The sequence below is a fragment of the Epinephelus moara genome, chromosome 19, assembly GCF_006386435.1.
Source record: "Epinephelus moara isolate mb chromosome 19, YSFRI_EMoa_1.0, whole genome shotgun sequence".
Lineage (NCBI taxonomy): Eukaryota > Metazoa > Chordata > Actinopteri > Perciformes > Serranidae > Epinephelus > Epinephelus moara.
This window is the reverse complement of record NC_065524.1, coordinates 1,146,674-1,161,069: the sequence shown is the minus strand read 5'-3', so window position 1 is coordinate 1,161,069 and position 14,396 is coordinate 1,146,674. Positions and strand designations below refer to the sequence as shown.

General features: G+C 42.4%; 1 protein-coding gene across 1 annotated transcript in view; it reads right to left on the bottom strand.

Annotated features, from left to right (window-relative positions):
* Positions 1-14,063, bottom strand: part of eno4 (enolase 4) — a 189,626-nt gene extending 175,563 nt beyond the window's left edge. Inside the window, exon 1 of the mRNA XM_050070837.1 lies at positions 13,914-14,063. Coding sequence (XP_049926794.1) covers positions 13,914-14,063 — 150 coding nt within the window. The remainder of the gene's footprint in view (positions 1-13,913) is intronic.
* Positions 14,064-14,396: the final 333 nt, after the last annotated feature.

The window sequence follows — 14,396 nt, the reverse complement described above, 5'->3', positions numbered from 1 at the left end:
TCTGTCCTGCATCTCTCTCTGTCTCTGTCTGTCTCTCTGTCTCTCTCTCGTTCTGTCTCATTGTGTCATACGGATCACTGTTAATTTATTATGTTGATCTGTTCTGTACGACATCTATTGCACATCTATCTGTCCTAGAAGAGGGATCCCTCCTCAGTTGCTCTTCCTGAGGTTTCTACCGTCTTTTTTTCCCCATTAAAGGGTTTTTTTTGGGGAGTTTTTCCTTATCCGCTGTGACGGTCCAAAGGACAGAGGGATGTCGTATGCTGTAAAGCCCTGTGAGGCAAATTGTGATTTGTGATATTGGGCTTTATAAATAAAATTGATTGATTGATTGATTGATTGATTGATTGATTGATAAACCAATAATAACAATAATGAAATAAGCAAAAATAATATTAAAATATATTGAAATTATACAATTTATTATTGTTTAGACACTTTGTTATTGCTTAGATACTATTTAGCCTATTATTGTATTTACTTTTAGCATGTTCTACTTTTATCTACTGTAGGCTATATGTTTTAATTTATTTAATAACGAATTTATTTTATGTTAGGCCTACATCTTAATATTTTATGTCTTTTATCACAGTTTAGTTCTAACTCCAGTGTTTCCTCAGTGGGAGCCGTCTGCACCAGGGGGGCGGCCGCTGGTTCTGTGGTGCTGGCTTGGGTCCACTCTCCCCTGGTGGAGTAGAGGGTGGCCGGGTTGCCGGGGGCGGACGGCTCCATATGATGGTGTTTTCTCTCTGGTTCTTTCGTGCTCAGCCTTATTTTTTTCTTGTTATTTATTTATTTATTAGTGGTGTTTGGATTCGGTTACAGCAGACGGACGGCAATCTGAAATGGAATGAAGCCCACAGACAGCAGACCGTAGCTACAAAACAGTAGTGGAACGCACCACATCTGCACACAGCACAATGCTCTTAAAGCCCTACGCTATCAAAAGCTGGCAAAATACATTTATTTTATTTTGAGGCCTTGACATTAACCTGTCATATTGTTGAGTTATCAAGGACACTTTCGTGTTTTTGTGTGTATACAGGAATGTTAAAGATATCATTGAGGAAAATGAGGTTGATGTGACGTCGTTGAATCAGGGAATTTGTGTGTCCACCACGGGAAAGGATCCTAATTGACTTCACATTGGCATTGTTTCCGTGGTACCGGCACGTAATTTCAGCCCATTACGTGCTGCCACCACGGAATGCGGTGTTAAGAGGTCGTGGTCATTTCACGTATTTCTGTGAGATCAGGATGCATGAGGAACAGGCTATTCATAAACTGTTCATTTGTTTTCCCACAAAAAGTAATGCACCCAAATTCATACATATCCCATGTATTTTGAAAGACTGCGGTCACATGAGCAATGTAAACAACAAAGCAGTCCTGAGTAGTCCTGCATGGAGGCAGGTTGGGTCACAAAAACCTGGACCCTCCCTCTGCACTTTTTGAAACCTTTGAGTCTATTTAAGGTATATCCTCGTCGAGTTTCTTTTCTTAAACCTAACCACAGTAACTTTACTTGCCTATACCTAACCTCCATAACTTTACAATAATTACGTAACTGTATGTTAAGGAAGTAAAGTCATTTCTGGAGCGCTAATTCGTAGGATGTCATAGGAACTGTGGTGCATGCATTTTTCGTAGGATATCAAATGAACCATTCTATGACAGGAAGCATTGTTAAGGAAACACAAGAGATGCTATCAAGAAAAGGGGGGGCATGGCCCGGGTAACTTTTGTACTCTGACATAGAGGGCTGCATTGGGATTGGGTCCCGCCGGGTCCCCATTAAACAGTAGAAGAAGAAGAAAAAGAAGAAGAAGATGTAGCCTAGCGACAGGATGTCAACACAGGAACTTGGTGCACATGCATGAGCGTTTCCACTTCATATTTATTCATAAATTGACGAATATGCCCTGAACTAGCTTTCATACCAATTTGCCGCTTGCTCCACCTGTCTGTCTGTCTGTCTGTCTGCTCCATCTGTCATGAGACAAACATGAAAGAAGACGTGCAGTTCATTGTGTTTCACCGGCGACAAGCTGTCACTACGTGCGACTATTACGCATGTCTGCGCGCTCTTTATAACTCACTGTGTGAACCTATGTTGCATAATAAAGATTTGCCCCCCTCGTAATTTTTAACCGCCCCCTCAGTAACTTCATCCTGGCGCCGGGCTTGCCTTAACCTCAATCACTGCGTGATTATATGAAGGTAGAAAAATGAATAAATACAGAGGAGGAGAATAGAATATGAAACAGCCTTTATTTCATTAAAAACTAAATGAAAACAACGAAATAGGAGCGCTATTCCTGACCAGTGCGTCAAAAGACATGTAGACCAGGGAAACGAAACAAACAACCCCATGAATCTCTTTATTAATAGCCTATAAAATGACGTGTTTTCTCCTGAAAACACAAAATCAATGCATCTCTATTATTGTGCGGGAGTGGACCTACACATTGCGGTTGCGGGCAGTAATGGTCAGAAATTCAGTGTTCTGGTTACTTTTCAGTAACTGCGCAGCTGCGCTTGTTTTTTTGTTGTGTGTGTGTGTGTGTGTGTGTGTGTGTGTGTGTGTGTGTGTGTGTGTGTGTGTGTGTGTGCGGCTCTGCACATCAGTCTGATATGAGTGCTGACTTGTGATGATAATGAATATGATGTTGATTTAGATTCAAGGCAGCAAGATGAGTTTTGGTTGTGGTTGTGGACTGGATGTACTTTGTTGTTTGCTATAGTTTCATCTGTGCGTTTATGTGTAAAAAGGCTTGGCCTGTTGTGTGTGAATGTTAGAGTGGGATCAGAGGGGTTAATCTGAGCATGCATGTGTTCGTGTTCATGCGTGTACTGTAGATGTGACTGTGTGGCGTCGGAATAAAAAAAGTGCTCCGCAACATTATTTAATACATCAGAAATATTGTCTGTTTCAATGCATATGCCCCCCCACCCCCTCCGCGTGACTTGAAATTAAGGCCCCCCCCTTGTTCAGATGCGTTCCGCGGTCCATGCTTCACACGCATCTTCCCCCTGGCAGCGCAGAAGATCCATACAATCAGCACAGTTTCAAGGTGGACACCCAAGATTAGAGTCACCCATTCAGTATCTGACCAAATGTCTCCCCCTCTGTTCCTGAGTTATGGCACTGAATAATGGCCAGAAAAGTGTTTTTGAAGATGTCACAGTGAAGTTGACCTTTGACGTTTTGGATACAAAATGTCATCACTTCATTATTTTATCCTATTAGACATGGCCAAAAACATATTTTGTGAGGTCACACTGATGTTGACCTTTGACCTTACAAAACTGTAATCAGTTTATTCTTTGTGTCACATGTAAAGAAATTCCCTTAAAAGAATACTCAGACGATTTGGGAGTTATGCCCTTTCTCAATCATTTTCATAGTGAGACAACATGATCGATATCTTTTTTGTGTCTGTACGTCCAGTGGCTGGGTCTCAGCGATTAGCATTGCAGCTTAGCTTAGCGAATACAATTGAAGTCTATAGGGGGTCAGTAGCCTGTTCGGTAAAAGTGAACAAATAAACGTTACAGAAACCCTGCAGCTGGTATTTCTGCATGTGCATTTAAAATAAACATGTTTAAACATTAATTTGAAAAACGAGAATTCTTTTTAGTAGTTTTAGAAGAAGTTTGATACACGGAACTATAGTATGTTTACGTCCTGCGCTGTGATCCGCGGAGGGATACACCGGTGAGCAGGCACAGGCACAGATGTAGCCTGTAAACAAAACTCAGTTGTTTATTTAGCCTAACGATATCTCCGGACTATAGTAGCTGCATATACAGATGAGGAACTCCTGGTGTTGGATGCTGAGCGGGCGAGAAGAGAGGCTGAATCCTCCAAGCATGATTGGCAGCTCTGGTGGAGGTGGCCAGGCAGGGTGGCCAATCATATTCCAGGGGTAGCCGGTGCCACCCCTGGAATATGACTGGCCACCCTGCCTGGCCACCCCCACCAGAGCTGCCAATCAGTTTGTCCGAGTTTGTGTTGTGATGATCTGCAGTAGGCCTATTGTAATTCACATTGACTGGAAAGCATTGCTTTTGTAGACCAAAATATACAAATAGACTATTTGGGTCTGTGGGCTCAAACAAAATGTAAGTCTTAATGACAAAATGTGTCTCTCTGACATAATTTGAGGGGGGGACACAGGGGACATGTCCTAATTAATAGATGCCAATGTATCAAGTTAAGCTAGTTAACAAGATTACGAATGTTATTGTTACCTATGTTAAATTTAATCTTTATTGCCACAATAGAAAGAGCAGGGTCAGGGAGGAGACAGTGGACCAGAGGCCAGCAAGGATGATCATGCAGGGTTCTCACAGGTGAGAAGAGAATATAACTGGCTGAGAAAAATATCTAGAGCATAAAAGTGACTTTGTGATCAATTTCCACAGCTATGTCACCACTATTATTCTCAATCCTATTATAAATTTTGCTTTGCACATTTATTATCCATATTATTGCAATAGACAGAAGAGGGACAGGGAGAAACCAGGCAGATATCAGGACAGGGACCTGACAGCAGCACCAATTATCAGCCCAAGGCTTCAGGTAAGGGAAAATTATAACTGGCTAAGGAAATGTCTATAGGATAAGAGTGACTCTAAGATTAATTTTCACAGCTATTTCTGTCTTTGTGGGTGTGCGTCACCGTACAGTTCACGGCAGTTCGTAAGGGAACGACACATACACCCACGTCACCGTTAGCGCTCCACAGCGGAGCGCCGAGTGTGAACGGTGAGTCGGTTGGTTCAGTAAATAAGCTAAACAAACACCTGTTGATGTTAGGCTAACTGAATGGCATTCCTTGGCAACTCTTTGCTAGATAATGAGATGCTAACGAGCTAATACTAGCTGAACTAAGTTTGGCAACTATTAGATCAATAGGCCTATTATATGCCAGAGAACATGAAATTCCACTTCACATGCTCCATCAGCAATCATAGATGTCATGTAGGGATGACACAGTAGTTCAAATTAATGTTTGTAGTAAGATGACATGATAGAAACAGTCTGAATAAATAAAGTGTAAACACTATAAATAATAGCTCCCTCAGTGACAGTCTTCAGCATCCATGGTGTGTGAAGGAGAGACTTAGGAGAATAGAGATCCACTGCTCCCAGTAAAAACACCAACACTGAGTCATATTTATGTAATAGATACTGGGTGTAAGTGCAACATTTTGCACACAGTTGTATTATACTGATTTTGGAGCATTTATATTTTTGTTGATTTATTTTATTTGTGTTTAACATGATGAAGCTGACTAACTTGTGTTGACATTATGGCTGTTCCTTAGCCTATACATTCAGATGTTTTTTAATGAATTACACAATTGTAAAACATACAGTATGTTTTCCTCAGGCTACAACAATCAATATCTATGACTGTTGCATCTCAAATTGTCCCACTGTTCACATGTCTTGCATCAATATATTTTTTGTCAGATGACAAGTAGTAGAGAGACTGGAGGAGATGGAGGAGGAGAGGCAGGAAGAGAGACAGAAGGAAATGGAAGAGAGACAGGGGGAGATAGAGGAGAGACAGGAGCCTCACAGGTGAGATTGAATCGTGAAGGATATATGTTGATAGTGAGATTCAGCATTGTGACTAGGGGTAAGTAAAAATATTGATTCATGCATAATATATGTTTTTACCCCATATCAATATCAATTCGGATCACTATTACCAACCAAACTGCAGACCGCAGGCTGGTACTGAATTTACGCCCATTCGGAGTATACTTTATTGTTATTATTATAGTTTACCTTGGGAAGCACATACGGACAGATGTGGTGAAGTTATCAGTGTATATTCATGTAACTGATAACATTAGAGAATACATTAACCAAGACATGCTTGTATTTAGTTTAGATATGTGATCAGTTTCACATGACATGAAATTGCATTAAAAAATCATCAATGTACAGGTCGCCGCCATTAAGCACTTTTATGTCCCTACCAATGTGAAAATCAAACCTACGCCCTTGATGCTAACTCATTTCAAGGTTTCAGTATTCATTCCTGGAGCACTCTATTAAAGGAGCAATAAGCGAAATATATCATTTCTAGATTGAAGGAATTAAAAAATTGCTATGTGAAGAACTAGAGGTGTAATTTCATCTGGAGTATAGCATGACCTCACACACCTTCTCTCTGTGTTGATCTCCAGCCCCTTGTTTACAAGCCGGTCCAGCTGGGCGTTCATGTACGTTCATGTGAATCCCCAACCCCTCCCTCTCGGAGCCCTTGGCCCTCCCTCCCTATAAAAGGCTACAGCCAGTGAGCAATGGCAGCGCGGAACAAAACGTCCACCTGAAGACGACCAGGATCCGACATTACTTCTTAAGAAACAACTGTTGTTGGCGAAGAAGTTGTCGGATAAAGAAAGGGACAGAACTCGGATTAACATTGGCCTTGCATTTCCAAGATGGAGAGCACTGCGGGAGCTAAAGGGGCTACAATTTGACTCGGAGCTAACTCTTCTCCTCCTGGACAGGTACAACATAAAGTCAAATGTCTGTTTTAATTAGTGTTACAGTAACGTTAGGCACATGTCGCTATGTCGATTCAGTTAAATTTAATGTTACAATCGTAGCATGGCTTAATGTCCGGAGCTTGAGTTATTAGCGGCTCTGTCCCAGCAATGAGTCAGGTGTTATGGTTGTGTTAGGTGAGTAGCCGGGCAATGCCTACTTCAATGATGATGGTACCTGTAATAAATGTAATATATTTGCTGAGATGGAGGCGAGGCTTAGTGACTAGAAGAGCTGGTAGAAGCGCTCCATAGCTGTAAGTTATTCCAGTAGCCGTAGTAGCTCTAGTGCTAACGCTAACGCTAACAGGAAAGCAGGGAAATAGCTAAACACAGCAAGACCGAGAGTGAGTGAAAGACATCGCTAACTGCTAAACTAAGCCAAACTAAGTTGGCTGTTTAGGTTTTATTTCCTCGCCCCTGTGGCGAGTGAATCTGCCTGTAGTGAAACCAGGGCTAACCGGTGCTTCCTCCTCAGGCTCCACTTCACTCAGCTGCCAGCACAGCCAGTTAGCCTCCGCTAGCTTCCCAGCTAACGTTAGCCCCGGCTCTCCGTTTGGATCCAACTGGAGCACCAAGCCCTGGTTTGTTATTCAGGTTAATGTGGGAAGAAGCAGCGGGTATATCGGGCAGCTGAGTGAAGTGGAGCCTGCGGAACAAACATGGGGACCGTCTGGATGTAATAGTCCGTGGAGATGCTGCGGTGCTCGGCTGCACAGACGAGGCGAGTGGGGTGGGGGGTGGAGAGCAGAGGTAGAGGGAGGTGTGGCTCATGACACACATTGTTTTGGTCTACAGGCAGTGCACAACAGCAAACCTAGCGGTGAAACGATTTTGCTTTTTGCCCCTTTAATGTGTAAGTAGCATTCCGTAAAGCTACATAGTGATTAGCAACAAGCCATAGCTTACATGTAGAAGGACATTTCTTATAATTGTTCCACTTATAAGGACCAAATTTAATATATCTGATAAAAAGCTATAATAACTGAAGGTTTTTTGATTTGCAGCTGACATTTGTCTATGTGTTTAATTTCTCTTAATTGACACCAGGTTTCACACATTTATGCCTTCATTTGCTCTGTTAAGAAGGGGAAATTTGTTGGGCCTACTGCATTTAAGGGACATTGTGTAACATTTTCAGTTTACTGGCAAAAATTGATGTCTGTATTCATAAATATGTCATCATTGGTGTATTATTACCTCCACCAATAATCTGACTTCGGATTTGTTTGTAGCCTACATTGTGCGAGTAAGTCATCTGGGGGGCTCCATAACGTTTCACCATCTTGAGAATACATCCGCCAGCAAGGGACATACAGCCCCGCCTTCTGCGTTTTCGTTGAGAGCCAGGCCAACGCTGCGTGACTGAAAAGCCGAAGGAGAGGAGCAAGAGGCGCTTCGCTACTACCCCAGCACTACTGCAGCATAACAAAGTCCCACTCTTTGAGCATAATGCAGGATCATGCATATGCAGCATCACGGGAGACAGAATCCTTGTTGCCAAGAAAGCGCAAAAGGTAATCAAAAAGGCAACGTGACCGGTGAATTAAAAAAACAAGGGTCATCATCGGGATAGCCTTTCCCAGGTGGAGAGAGCTGCTGAAGGAGCGGCGCTAACAGCTAACAGCAGCCGCTAACAGCGGCTAACAGCTGTCAGCGGCGCAGTGATGCAAGGAGAGGGATGAGGCGTGTGAGGCAGGGCCATTTGTCAGTTGTCAAAAGACAAAACGTGATTGGTTTGTTTCGATTCACACCCGCCCCAACAGTCCTATGTTGTAAACACAGCTAGCCTGAATGAATACTCCATGAAGTATCGGATGACATGGTTTCATCAATGTTATCATAGCTTTTTGGTACACAGCAGCTACCGTTGTTGCAATACGCGTTTGAAACAGTAAGGCGCTTGAGTGCGCTATCCGTTTGAATGCAATATATGATTTCAACGTTAGATGGGGGAATTCCTATACACTGTGGCTTTAAACTTTTAGTACTCATCCATCCATCCATCCATCTTCTAACCGCTTTATCCTCTTGAGGGAGGGCTGGAGCCTATCCCAGCTGACATTGGGCGAGAGGCAGGGTACACCCTGGACAGGTCGCCAGACTATCGCAGGGCTGACACATAGAGACAGACGACCATTCACGCTCACATTCACACCTACGGACAATTTAGAGTTATCAATTAACCTAATCCCCAATCTGCATGTCTTTGGACTGTGGGAGGAAGCCGGAGTGCCCGGAGAGAACCCACGCTGACACAGGGAGAACATGCAAACTCCGCACAGGAGGGCTCCCACACCCAGGATCGAACCGGCAACCCTCTTGCTGTGAGGCAACAGTGCTAACCACCACACCACCGTGCCGCCACTTTTAGTACTCAGCAGCAGAAAATTACAGGTTGAAGTAATCGCATTAAAAGAGGCTGTATTCCATGTAGGTTTACCAGTTCCAAGGCCGTCATTAGGCTCATTTGAGATGAGCCAGGCTTTTGCAGAATCACTAACCACCGATCGCTACGCAATGCATTATGGTTAGATTTGTGTGTGACTTGATCCTGACTTGCTCTGATGTCATGCAAAAGTGGGCAATGATAACCTCCAGAGATCGAGATGACTGCAGTTTTTAGAGCCAGGCGCTGCAGTTGCTTTCCACCAACTGCAAGACCTAGGACATGATGGGAAACTGCTGGCTCTGGCCTGCTTGAACAGCCGAATGGTTTAGATGTTAACTAAACAATACAATGTTTTAAATAAATTTGACATTTTCTATGAATTGGAGAGATTTTGGTTTTATTTGTCTGATTCTGTTAACAGAATACACTGTGTGGCTGATGGTAATGTTTGGTAGTCAGAGACTAAATACCTTCATATTACAGATCATTAAATATACATATTGTAGTCTATTTATTAATACTGGACGGTTTGTTATTGAAGTTTAGCAACACAGAGACTTGTGGTCAGTGGGATGTGAGGATTCTTAAAATAACAAATAATAATCTGTACAGATGTAAAGCCCTAGCTATATCTGACTGATCTTTAATGAAAGGTGTTGTAATTCTTTCCTAATGTTTCAAGTTATTTATATTAAGGAGAAAGGTCTGCTCATCTGATCTATATACAGCAGCAAACTGCTCACTGACATGAGACTTCATGTAAAATGGAGTTTGAAGCATTTTAATAGGCTGCTATGTCATATAATTGAAACAACTGGAGACTGCGAACAAACTGATACATGGGTCTAAATCAGCATCAAATCTAACAGGATGTGAGTGTTTCTGTGACTTCCTGTACTAGGGATGCACCGAAATGAAAATTTGTGGCCGAAGCCGAATAAAATTAAACACTTGGCCAAATACCGAGTACCGAATACCGTTGTTTAGTTTTTCATTAGTTTTTGCAGATGAACCCCCTCCAAATTAGTGTTGTCACGGTACCAAAATTGGGACCCAAGGTACGATACCAGTGAAAATACCATGGTTCTGAGTAGTATCACGATACCACAGCGAAAATGAGGCAGATGTGCCTTTTGTCATTTATAAAAAGATAAATTACTTTTCTATATTACATCAATGATATTTCAATGGAATAAATTACTTACTGACTTATTCATACTTCAAAAACAGCATCAATAAGTAATTAACAGAGGGGGGATCAAAATAAAATAAATAAATAAAATAAAAATCAACCAGCCACCCTCCTCCCCTGACAAGTGAAGAACAGTCTCTTCATAAGTAAAGAACAGTCCCGGTGCGGTGAGGTTTGTGGGCTGTTACCTGCCACAAAGAGAGAAATGTGAACGGCTCATTTCTCCTCTGACACGTCACATACCTTTGTGCTGCCACGGCTCGGCTGTCCAGGTACTTTTGGGCAGTCACGACGCCAAGAAGAGGACATTATTGGAGCCGGACTTCTCCATCGCCGGTAAGCCTTATCTTGCGCTGCGGAGCACTATGGCCGCTGTATTTGACAGGAATACATATTCCTGTCTGTGTCTGTGACCCCCGTACAACACACAACCGGCAGGATTCGCCTTTCGTTTCTGCTGCTGGTTGAAATCTGTACTCGCACAGCGTGCTGAATGATTTATTTTGCTCGCACAAAACTATTTTTAGTCGCAAATGCAAGTGCGGTGACGGACGGAGTAAAATATCGCCACACTGCCGACATTTTACTCCGTCCGTCACCGCACTCTGTTTGATTGCGTTATCAAAACACGCCGCTATTATTCGGCCTTGCTTTTCACTTATTCCACCGAATACCGAATGTGTGTTTTTTTGCAATATTCAGCCGAATATATTCGGTTACAGAATATTTGGTGCATCCCTATCCTGTACAGACTGAAGGCTGCTGGAAACTGCTGAGACATAGCTGCAGACATATTTGTAGTGTACATGACACGCCCCTGCAAGCCACGCCCACCACTAGTACAAGACAAACCCACCATTTCATCGGTTTTCCAAACCCCGCTACAACATGACATTGTAGTAAATAAAAATGAGGCCAAAAGTAGCAATATCCACTTTATAATTCATTATACATATAGATATAATTCACTCTATACTGTATGTATTGAGATGTAATTCTTACTATTAATTACCCTTACCCTAACCTTAACTAGGGCTGTCCCGAATACCATTTTTTAACATTCGGACCTTCGGTAGAATGTATAACAAATATTCGAATTTTCGTTCGCAGCGGGGGGCGGGCGGGGGGTTGCCTCCCCGGTCTGCCTCCGGGGTTTTTTCGGACCTAATTGTATTGCGGAGTTTTGCACAGCGGCGACCGGATCTTTGCTCTCAAACCACAAAATAATGTGATGGCACAACAGTCTCCTTCAGTACATTATTCTATGCTTTCTTTGGATTTTCACATTGGCTAGTCATCCTGTTTAATTTGTCTTCTGATTCCGATGCGCTGCTGGTTCTGTCGGCCTGAATAGAATATAATGTCTTTAGCCTAACTGTTGTGTGTACAGCCTTTATAGACTGAGCTGAGTAGTGATGTGCGGGTCGACCCGTAACCGGCGGGACCCACAAATGGACCTGCGGGTCGGGCAGCAGTGATCGTCTGTTAATTATATTTTGACATTATTGGCTATTACTGTCATGGCATCCGAAGGTACTGATGCGTTGAGCAGGTGACAGTCCGCGGCCGTTTTCAAAACACACTTGTGTCACGCACTCCAAAAGAAATTTGTTGAAACTTTAAACAATAATTTATTGTACAAAACGGGGGAAACAAACGTTGACAAAAACGGTTCCATAATTCATATTAAATTCAAAAGATAACGAAAAAACAGCTACAAGTTAGAGGGAATAATGATAAAGTGGTAAAACTTGGCATTGATCCACAGCCTCAGACGGATACGCTCAAGCGTGCCGTGCGCACAAGCTCAGTTGGTAGGATACTATATTTTCACATTTTTAACAATGCAATTTAAAAGTTTTGATTTTTGTTGATAACCTACATGTACCAACAACAAAAAGACTACACTTAGCACCAAAAAAATAGGAAAAAAAAGTAAATAAAAAAACGAATATCGAATACTAAATTTTCATAACGAATACCTACCCATAGAAACAAATATTCGAATATCCGAATATTTGGGTACAGCCCTAACCTTAACCCCCTCTCTTTTAACATAATATCTACTTTAGAGCTAGCAAATCACCATGGATGTATTGAGAGACCTGGATATTGTTGGGGCAGGACCCACTCATTCCTATCAAAGTTGCTCAGTGGCACATGAAGCTTAAAAAGCTTTATTTCTGCGGTATGAAATTACCCGGATGATCTGCGCTGCTTCTGCACCATTGGGCAGATAGAGCAGGCATGCCAGAGATTTCCACAAGCTGGTCGTCTACTTCTGGTTTAGCGCTTCGCTAACTTCAATGGAGATACAATTATTTAATTGTGTGCTTCTTCTAGACTTTACAAATTTTATCGGACCGAATGTTTTAAATCCTGAGAGTGGAACGAGTCATTTTGTGGGGGTTGTGACACTCCAAAAAAATGTATCCACTCATTTAAGCCTTAAAGTCTTTTTGGGCCCATTGGCATCACGTGACTGACTCGGGAACTGTAATTCCACTGTTTGGCCACTAGGAAAATTGGCTTTAAAGCCTGGAGCACTTCCTGAGGGCCTGCTAATTGCTAATTTAACATTTTCGTCTGGGTTTCCTTTTACAGGCCATGGGGCTGATCATGGACTGATGTGTAGGTGCAGTGGATGAGTCATGTAGCTATAGTGGGCAGGTCACATAGCTGCTTCTGCTGCAGCTATACTTACTCAAAACTGTACGGCTTAACCACAGTGTTTTGTCACTGCCCTCTGCTGCTGCCTCCTGATCTCGTCCACTTTCTAGGCGAGCTGCAGTTCATCTCCAACAAGCCAACTGTCATTAATTACACCTGTGATTGTTCAGTTATGGACCAGTTAACATGGCTGCTGTGAAAAACATCTATTGAACATGGGCTTTTATGTTTAAATTCTTTTCAGTTCTGTCTCTTCTGCTTCACTTCTCTCCCTTCACTTGCTCACTTCCTCCAAGCAGCCCTCTGTAACACATAAGTGTGAAAAGAAAGGAGAAGAGCAGAAGAAACAGAATGTACCCCCTTATCGGTGGAACTGCAACCTAGCTGAATGAACCTTGTTAATTCATCTGGTGTAGTGCAGGTTAAGATAGGCTGAAAATTATAGTCTGTGGCCATGACAGTAGATGGAGAGAAAAATAATTAACATGACATAAAAAGCCAATTTGCCAGTATTTTTTTTATTCTATGGTTCATACATTTTAATAAAAATAAAATATTTCTGAAGCACTTGAATGCAGCACTAGAGCCTATCGGTTAGGGACTGGTCATTACTTAAAAGAGTGGAAGGGGTGATGCAAAACGGGAGGGAGGCATGTCAGATACATTTTTAAGCACTGGGGAGGGACGGTTTTTTGTTTTTTGTTTTTTTTGGAATTTTATACAACTTTGAAAAGGTTTTCTTTTGTGTTTATTCTAATATACCCTCTAAACCCTGTATCCCACGGGCAGGTTTGAAAGGCATGTTTTCTTTAAAAATAGCCAAAATCACACCCAAAAACACCCTAGCCACCCCTCCTCTGATAAGTAAAGTACAGTCCCCAAACACCAGGTAGAAATGCCAACATGTGCAGTAGGCCTACCCAGATACAGTAGCAAAGTAGTTAACTGATCTAACGGGTTATTAGCTGTTGTTGTCGGTATTCTAGAGAGGTAGCCACCTAACATTAGCTTTAGCTTTACGTGCTACTGTTCTGGCTGTACATTCTGTTCGACGTTAGTAGTAGTAGTAGAGGAAAAAACTCCTACCAGGTAACCATAAACATCTTCGGGCTTGTGAAAGAAGAGCTCATTGAGGGCTGTCTCTATCTCCTGAGGGACTCTGTTAACACGGTAAAACTCTGCTGCCGCATTCTTAATGTCGTAGTTATCCTGCTCCTCTTTAGAGAGTCGGCTCATGAACCCTTGGTAAGACACTGTCATCACTGCACCTGCAGTTTCTGTGTTGTCTGTTACCATGGAAACAACCCATTCAAGTGATAGCACGAGCTCAGGAAATCAGAGTGATGCGCGGCTTCCAGCTTTCATATACGCCCGTGTATTGGCCATCTCGTACATTAAAATCTGAATATGTCAGAATAATTCCAGTCTTTGACCATGACTTGTTGTGGACTGCTCGCTGCCATGTTCTTTACCCTATGAGCCCCACCGCTTGGTAACGCAATGCAAAAGAACAAAGTAATTGTAATTGGGGGGGTTTGGACCCTCCCCTATGAAAATTTCTCCTTGAGC